Raw genomic sequence first — 9,496 nt, forward strand, 5'->3', positions numbered from 1 at the left:
TGGACCGTGGGAGGCTCGCAGAGAGAGGGAGAGGTACATGGACCGTGGGAGGCTCGCAGAGAGAGGGAGAGGTACATGGACCGTGGGAGGCTCGCAGAGAGAGGGAGAGGTACATGGACCGTGGGAGGCTCGCAGAGAGAGGGAGAGGTACATGGACCGTGGGAGGCTCGCAGAGAGAGGGAGAGGTACATGGACCGTGGGAGGCTCGCAGAGAGAGGGAGAGGTACATGGACCGTGGGAGGCTCGCAGAGATAGGGAGAGGTACATGGACCGTGGGAGGCTCGCAGAGAGAGGGAGAGGTACATGGACCGTGGGAGGCTCGCAGAGAGAGGGAGAGGTACATGGACCGTGGGAGGCTCGCAGAGAGAGGGAGAGGTACATGGACAGTGGGAGGCTCGCAGAGAGAGGGAGAGGTACATGGACCGTGGGAGGCTCGCAGAGAGAGGGAGAGGTACATGGACCGTGGGAGGCTCGCAGAGAGAGGGAGAGGTACATGGACCGTGGGAGGCTCGCAGAGAGAGGGAGAGGTACATGGACCGTGGGAGGCTCGCAGAGAGAGGGAGAGGTACATGGACCGTGGGAGGCTCGCAGAGAGAGGGAGAGGTACATGGACCGTGGGAGGCTCGCAGAGAGAGGGAGAGGTACATGGACTGTGGGAGGCTCGCAGAGATGGGGAAGTAACAAGGGGGATTGCCACCTTCAGGAAGGGGAACACACACCAGTCCTCGAGGGGTTAGCGGCAGAAAAGGCGAGCAGTTGCAAGATTCAACGTCTTCATGTCAGGCCCAACATAACGATGCAACTATGAAGACACGACAAGCAGCAATATTACACGAGTCAGAGATTTGGCACGTCACCGAAGACTAGCAAGTTTCTACGGCTGTACCGCGGAGAGCATTCTGACTGGCTGCAGCATGGAGGGGCCTCTGAACAGGATCGGGAAAGGCTGCAGAAGCCTGTAGACTTATTCAGCCCCATCACAGACACAACCCTCCCCACCATCGAGGTGATCCTCAAAAGGCAGCATCCCCCTCATCTCTCTAACATGCCCACTGCCCATTGTACCATCCGGGAGGAGGTGCAGGAGCCTCAAGACACACACTCAACATTTCAGAAACAGCTTCTTCCGCTCCACCATCAGATATCTACCATGAACACTACCTCAATGTTTCTTCATAACTTTTAAAAAATATGTATAGTTCTCACTGATTTACAGCTTTAATTAACCATTGCAATGTCCTGCTGCTGCAAAACGACAAATGTCACAACATGTGCCTGATTCTACTTCAAGAAAGGAATTTACACTGAAACGCACGTTGGTGAGACAGTGGACGGATGAGGGTCTCTACACCAGAGACCATGGGACAGGCAACAGACAACTAGAAAAAAATAAACAAACCCCCGAACCCCTGGATTAGATCCCAACCTGTAATCCACTCCTGGGATCCCTTATTTTATATATAAACCTTCCCGAACCCCTGGATTAGATCCCAACCTGTAATCCACTCCTGGGATCCCTTATTTTATATATAAACCTTCCCGAATCCCTGGATTAGATCCCAGCCTGTCATCCACTCCTGGGATCCCTTACTTTATATATAAACCTTCCCGAACCCCTGGATTAGATCCCAACCTGTAATCCACTCCTGGGATCCCTTACTTTATATATAAACCTTCCCGAACCCCTGGATTAGATCCCAACCTGTAATCCACTCCTGGGATCCCTTATTTTATATATAAACCTTCCCAAATCCCTGGATTAGATCCCAGCCTGTCATCCACTCCTGGGATCCCTTATTTTATATATATAAACCTTCCTAAACCCCTGGATTAGATCCCAGCCTGTCATCCACTCCTGGGATCCCTTATTTTATATATAAACCTTCCCAAATCCCTGGATTAGATCCCAGCCTGTCATCCACTCCTGGGATCCCTTATTTTATATATAAACCTTCCTAAACCCCTGGATTAGATCCCAGCCTGTCATCCACTCCTGGGATCCCTTATTTTATATATAAACCTTCCTAAACCCCTGGATTAGATCCCAGCCTGTCATCCACTCCTGGGATCCCTTATTTTATATATAAACCTTCCCAAACCCCTGGATTAGATCCCAGCCTGAAACCCCCCCCCCCCCCCCCGGGGATCTGTTATTCTATATGTAAACCATCTAAGAAGGAAAACTCTTGATTTTAAATCTCTGCTACCTTGAGACCATACCCACCCATGGGAAGGCTTTGGGAGTAAACCCTGAGGAAGAAATCCAGAGCCAGGGTCCCTAAGGCAGCTTGATGTTATTTACAACTTCACTCTGGCAACCTCTGTGACAACACTGGTGCCAAGCTGTATTGGTGTTTGCCCTTCCCTTGTCAGTGATGTGGGGGGGGGGGGGGGGGGGGGAAACGACTCCCTGCATGGGCAACAGCCGGTTCTTCAAATCCCACCCAGGCTTCCACCCCGGAGAGGACACAGTCCACCAGAGGCACAAACCCACGATCCCCTGGGGTGGACAGCTGCCGACTCAAACCTTCCAAACCCCTGGATTAGATCCCAGCCTGTATTCCACTCCCGGGGTCTGTTATTCTACATATAAACTTCCCTGAACCCCTGGATCTGTCATTGCATTTATAAACTTTCCTGAACCCCTGGATCTGTCATTGCATATATAAACTTCCCTGAACCCCTGGATCTGTCATTGCATATATAAACTTTCCTGAACCCCTGGATCTGTCATTGCATATATAAACTTCCCTGAACCCCTGGATCTGTCATTGCATTTATAAACTTTCCTGAACCCCTGGATCTGTCATTGCATATATAAACTTCCCTGAACTCCTGGATCTGTCATTGCATATATAAACTTTCCTGAACCCCTGGATCTGTCATTGCATATATAAACTTCCCTGAACCCCTGGATCTGTCACTGCATATATAAACTTCCCTGAACCCCTGGATCTGTCATTGCATATATAAACTTCCCTGAACCCTGGATCTGTCATTGCATATATAAACTTCCCTGAACCCCTGGATCTGTCATTGCATATATAAACTTCCCTGAACCCTGGATCTGTCATTGCATATATAAACTTCCCTGAACCCCTGGATCTGTCATTGCATATATAAACTTCCCTGAACCCTGGATCTGTCATTGCATATATAAACTTCCCTGAACCCCTGGATCTGTCATTGCATATATAAACTTCCCTGAACCCCTGGATCTGTCACTGCATATATAAACTTCCCTGAACCCCTGGATCTGTCATTGCATATATAAACTTCCCTGAACCCCTGGATCTGTCATTGCATATATAAACTTCCCTGAACCCTGGATCTGTCATTGCATATATAAACTTCCCTGAACCCCTGGATCTGTCATTGCATATATAAACTTCCCTGAACCCCTGGATCTGTCATTGCATATATAAACTTCCCTGAACCCCTGGATCTGTCATTGCATATATAAACTTCCCTGAACCCCTGGATCTGTCATTGCATATATAAACTTCCCTGAACCCTGGATCTGTCATTGCATATATAAACTTCCCTGAACCCCTGGATCTGTCATTGCATATATAAACTTCCCTGAACCCCTGGATCTGTCATTGCATATATAAACTTCCCTGAACCCTGGATCTGTCATTGCATATATAAACTTCCCTGAACCCCTGGATCTGTCATTGCATATATAAACTTCCCTGAACCCCTGGATCTGTCATTGCATATATAAACTTTCCTGAACCCCTGGATCTGTCATTGCATATATAAACTTCCCTGAACCCCTGGATCTGTCATTGCATATATAAACTTCCCTGAACCCTGGATCTGTCATTGCATATATAAACTTCCCTGAACCCCTGGATCTGTCATTGCATATATAAACTTCCCTGAACCCTGGATCTGTCATTGCATTTATAAACTTTCCTGAACCCCTGGATCTGTCATTGCATATATAAACTTCCCTGAACCCTGGATCTGTCATTGCATATATAAACTTTCCTGAACCCCTGGATCTGTCATTGCATATATAAACTTCCCTGAACCCCTGGATCTGTCATTGCATCTTAACTTCCCTGAACCCCTGGATCTGTCATTGCATATATAAACTTCCCTGAACCCTGGATCTGTCATTGCATATATAAACTTCCCTGAACCCCTGGATCTGTCATTGCATATATAAACTTCCCTGAACCCTGGATCTGTCATTGCATTTATAAACTTTCCTGAACCCCTGGATCTGTCATTGCATATATAAACTTCCCTGAACCCTGGATCTGTCATTGCATTTATAAACTTCCCTGAACCCCTGGATCTGTCATTGCATATATAAACTTTCCTGAACCCCTGGATCTGTCATTGCATTTTAACTTCCCTGAACCCCTGGATCTGTCATTGCATATATAAACTTCCCTGAACCCCTGGATCTGTCATTGCATATATAAACTTTCCTGAACCCCTGGATCTGTCATTGCATATATAAACTTCCCTGAACCCCTGGATCTGTCATTGCATATATAAACTTTCCTGAACCCCTGGATCTGTCATTGCATATATAAACTTCCCTGAACCCCTGGATCTGTCATTGCATATATAAACTTCCCTGAACCCCTGGATCTGTCATTGCATATATAAACTTTCCTGAACCCCTGGATCTGTCATTGCATATATAAACTTCCCTGAACCCCTGGATCTGTCATTGCATATATAAACTTTCCTGAACTCCTGGATCTGTCACTGCATATATAAACTTTCCTGAACTCCTGGATCTGTCATTGCATATATAAACTTCCCTGAACCCCTGGATCTGTCATTGCATATATAAACTTTCCTGAACCCCTGGATCTGTCACTGCATATATAAACTTCCCTGAACCCCTGGATCTGTCATTGCATTTATAAACTTTCCTGAACTCCTGGATCTGTCATTGCATATATAAACTTTCCTGAACTCCTGGATCTGTCACTGCATATATAAACTTTCCTGAACTCCTGGATCTGTCATTGCATATATAAACTTCCCTGAACCCCTGGATCTGTCATTGCATATATAAACTTTCCTGAACCCCTGGATCTGTCACTGCATATATAAACTTTCCCGAACCCCTGGATCTGTCATTGCATTTATAAACTTCCCTGAACCCCTGGATCTGTCATTGCATATATAAACTTTCCTGAACCCCTGGATCTGTCATTGCATATATAAACTTCCCTGAAACCCTGGATCTGTCATTGCATCTTAACTTTCCTGAACCCCTGGATCTGTCATTGCATTTTAACTTTCCTGAACTCCTGGATCTGTCACTGCATATATAAACTTTCCTGAACTCCTGGATCTGTCATTGCATATATAAACTTCCCTGAACCCCTGGATCTGTCATTGCATCTTAACTTTCCTGAACCCCTGGATCTGTCATTGCATATATAAACTTTCCTGAACCCCTGGATCTGTCATTGCATTTTAACTTTCCTGAACTCCTGGATCTGTCACTGCATATATAAACTTTCCTGAACTCCTGGATCTGTCATTGCATATATAAACTTTCCTGAACCCCTGGATCTGTCATTGCATTTATAAACTTCCCTGAACCCCTGGATCTGTCATTGCATATATAAACTTTCCTGAAACCCTGGATCTGTCATTGCATATATAAACTTCCCTGAACCCCTGGATCTGTCATTGCATATATAAACTTCCCTGAACCCCTGGATCTGTCATTGCATATATAAACTTCCCTGAACCCCTGGATCTGTCATTGCATATATAAACTTCCCTGAACCCCTGGATCTGTCATTGCATATATAAACTTCCCTGAACCCCTGGATCTGTCATTGCATATATAAACTTCCCTGAACCCCTGGATCTGTCACTGCATATATAAACTTCCCTGAACCCCTGGATCTGTCATTGCATATATAAACTTTCCTGAAACCCTGGATCTGTCATTGCATATATAAACTTCCCTGAACCCCTGGATCTGTCACTGCATATATAAACTTCCCTGAACCCCTGGATCTGTCATTGCATATATAAACTTCCCTGAAACCCTGGATCTGTCATTGCATATATAAACTTCCCTGAACCCCTGGATCTGTCATTGCATATATAAACTTTCCTGAACCCCTGGATCTGTCACTGCATATATAAACTTCCCTGAAACCCTGGATCTGTCATTGCATATATAAACTTCCCTGAACCCCTGGATCTGTCATTGCATATATAAACTTCCCTGAACCCCTGGATCTGTCATTGCATATATAAACTTCCCTGAACCCCTGGATCTGTCATTGCATATATAAACTTTCCTGAACCCCTGGATCTGTCATTGCATATATAAACTTCCCTGAACCCCTGGATCTGTCATTGCATATATAAACTTTCCTGAACCCCTGGATCTGTCATTGCATATATAAACTTCCCTGAACCCCTGGATCTGTCACTGCATATATAAACTTCCCTGAACCCCTGGATCTGTCATTGCATATATAAACTTCCCTGAACCCCTGGATCTGTCACTGCATATATAAACTTCCCTGAACCCCTGGATCTGTCATTGCATATATAAACTTCCCTGAACCCCTGGATCTGTCATTGCATATATAAACTTCCCTGAACCCCTGGATCTGTCACTGCATATATAAACTTCCCTGAACCCCTGGATCTGTCATTGCATATATAAACTTCCCTGAACCCCTGGATCTGTCATTGCATTTATAAACTTCCCTGAACTTCTGGATCTGTCATTGCATATATAAACTTCCCTGAACCCCTGGATCTGTCATTGCATATATAAACTTCCCTGAACTTCTGGATCTGTCATTGCATATATAAACTTCCCTGAACCCATGGATCTGTCATTGCATATATAAACTTTCCTGAACCCCTGGATCTGTCATTGCATATATAAACTTCCCTGAACCCCTGGATCTGTCATTGCATCTTAACTTTCCTGAACCCCTGGATCTGTCATTGCATATATAAACTTTCCTGAACCCCTGGATCTGTCATTGCATATATAAACTTCCCTGAACCCCTGGATCTGTCATTGCATATATAAACTTTCCTGAACCTCTGGATTAGATCCCACATCTGGGATCTATTATTCTATATACAAATCCCTGGATTAGGTCCCAGCCTGTAATCCACTCCTGGTGATCTGCCATTCTATATACAAATCCCTCATCGCTGGATTAGATCCCAGCCTGTAATCCACTCCTGGTGATTTGTTACTCTATATAGGAACGCCCCCAACCCCTGGATCAGACATCAACCATGCCCCGGTGCCGGGGAATCGCAGGTTTGAATAAGCTCCCAGCCCGATAACCCTCCCGTTCCCGGCGACCCCGGGCCGAGCCTCACCTGCTCCACCTTGGCCGGGTCCTGCAGCTGCTCCCGACCCGCCGCCTCGTACTCGTCTTCGCTGTTGTAGCCAGCTCCTTGCTCTTCGGGCCCGGCCCCGCCGGGGCTGCCGACGGCCACTCCCCCCGCACCGCCGGCCCCGCCGCTGCCCCCTCCGGCCACCGCCGCCGCCGCCCCGGGGCCACAGGCCGCCGCTCCGCCGGCTGCCCCAGCCGCAGCCGCCCCGGGTACGCCCGGAGCGCCGGGCGGCGCCGCCCCAGGGTGAGGCGCAGGCAGGGGGAGGCCGCGGGGCTCGGGGTGGTGGTGGTGGTGCCGGTGATGGTGCAGTTGGTGCAGCAGGCTGGGCCGGTGCGTCTTCCGGCCGCCGCGGTGCGGGGAGGCGCGGTGCCGCCTCTTGGTGAGGCCGAGGCCGGGGCCCGGCCCCGGGCCGCCCGCCGCCACCGCACCGTCGGCGGCCTGCAACCAGTGCGAGGCGGCGGCGGGCGGAGGGGGCGAGGCCCGAGGCCTGGAGCTGGCCTGCCGCTCGTCGCGACCGCCGCCGCCCGCCCCCGCCGCCTGGTACGGCCAGCGCGGCGGCGAGCTGCGAGCCCGGTGGCCGTGCGGCCTCGGGTGCTCGGCGGCGTCGCGCTCCGCCTCGTCGGCCCGCTCCGCCTGCTGCTTGGGCAGGATGGTCATGGCGGCTTGGCCTCCGGCTCCGGCCCCTCACAACAAACAGCCGCCGCCGCCGCCTCCTCCCGCCCGCCTCACTTCCGCCCCGCGCCGGAACCGCCCAACGGCGCCGGCGGCGACACGCTCCCGGGGCTGCCCCGCAGTGCCGTCAACACGGTCCTCTTGCCCCGCAGATACGTCACGGCGTAGCTCCCTTGCACCGCGGTGACGACGTCCTGCCCCGCAATGACGTCAACGGCCGTCAACTTGCCCCACTGCGTTGTCGCTCAAATCCGCAGGCAGTGTTTTGTCCCGAACCCGGCCCACAGCCGACCTGGCCCGCAGTGACGTCAGATGGCAAAACACTTGCTCCGCAGTGACGTCGTCCTAACCCAGTCCAAAACCTGCCCCGCAGTGACGTACTGCACGGCCAACTTGCCCCACAGCGTCCTCACTCAAACCCGATGGCTACGTTCGTTCCTGACCATGGCCCGCAGTGACGTCAGCGCGCTGTTCACTTGTTCCGCAGTGTCGTCGTCCTGCCCCGTTCCCGAAATTGCAGCCGAGCTGCCCCGCAGTGCTATCACTCAGACAGCGCAGGCGCCCAGCACGGGTCCCGTCCTCCGCGTGACGTCAGAACGACGCTGCCCACTGCTGCCTCCAAATCAGTGTCTTTCTCCCGCTGTCCAAGCGCATGCACACGTCATGGGCCACACTGACCGCTGTCCAGCTCTGTCCCGAAGGACGTCGGTGGGGAAGGGGGAATATCACGGTCAGGTAATGGATCTGCCCCTCAGTGACTTGTGAACATTGCCCTTCCGCCCCGCACTTGCGTCAGCGCGTGAGCCATTCGCCCGAACGCGGACCAGTCGTCGTTCCAGAAGCGTCGGCGATCCGCCTGAGGGGAGCCGCAGGAGGGATAGGCCTCGCAGTCTTATTGCCGGTGCAGGCGCACGCTGTGAGCCGCGACTGCAGTGTGATTGCGGAGGTAGGGCGCCGGCCGTCTCCCACCCTCCCCTCTGCTCTCAGCTGATCGGGTGGCGGCCGTTCTCACAACAAACACGCGTCACTTCCGGTCCGCCTCTTGCCCCGCACTGACGCTGCGACGGGCGCCGCCTCTCCCGGTTGCCCCGCAATTGTGACATGGATGTTGTTTATAGTACTTGGATTTTCATAAGACCTTCGGCAATGTACCGCAAATGAGGCTGCTTAACACGCTGAGGGCCCGTGATATTACAGGCCCATGGATAGAGCAATGGCTGAAGGGAAACACGAGGAAATCTGCTGATGCTGGAAATTCAAGCATCACACACACAAAATGCTGGTGGAACACAGCAGGCCAGGCAGCATCTATAGGGAGAAGCTCTGTTGGGCCGAGACCCTTCGTCAGGTCAACAGAGCTTCTCCCTATAGGTGCTGCCTCGCCTGCTACGTTCCACCAGCATTTTGTGTGTGTTGTTTGGGAATAAAGGGAGCTTTTTTGCCAGTGACTAGG

The 9,496-nt window shown here is 50.5% G+C and overlaps 1 protein-coding gene across 3 annotated transcripts in view; it reads right to left on the bottom strand.

The window, feature by feature from the left end:
* otud5a (OTU deubiquitinase 5a) overlaps positions 1–9,022 on the bottom strand; it is a 59,081-nt gene extending 50,059 nt beyond the window's left edge. The window contains exon 1 of one of the 3 annotated variants that reach the window (XM_073028622.1): positions 7,354–9,022. In XM_073028622.1, coding sequence (XP_072884723.1) covers positions 7,354–8,028 — 675 coding nt within the window. In that variant the 5' untranslated portion in view covers positions 8,029–9,022. The remainder of the gene's footprint in view (positions 1–7,353) is intronic. The other 2 variants (XM_073028621.1, XM_073028620.1) reach the window with 2 other exon arrangements.
* Positions 9,023–9,496: the final 474 nt, after the last annotated feature.

Source organism: Hemitrygon akajei, chromosome 24 (genome assembly GCF_048418815.1).
Source record: "Hemitrygon akajei chromosome 24, sHemAka1.3, whole genome shotgun sequence".
NCBI classification, from domain to species: domain Eukaryota; kingdom Metazoa; phylum Chordata; class Chondrichthyes; order Myliobatiformes; family Dasyatidae; genus Hemitrygon; species Hemitrygon akajei.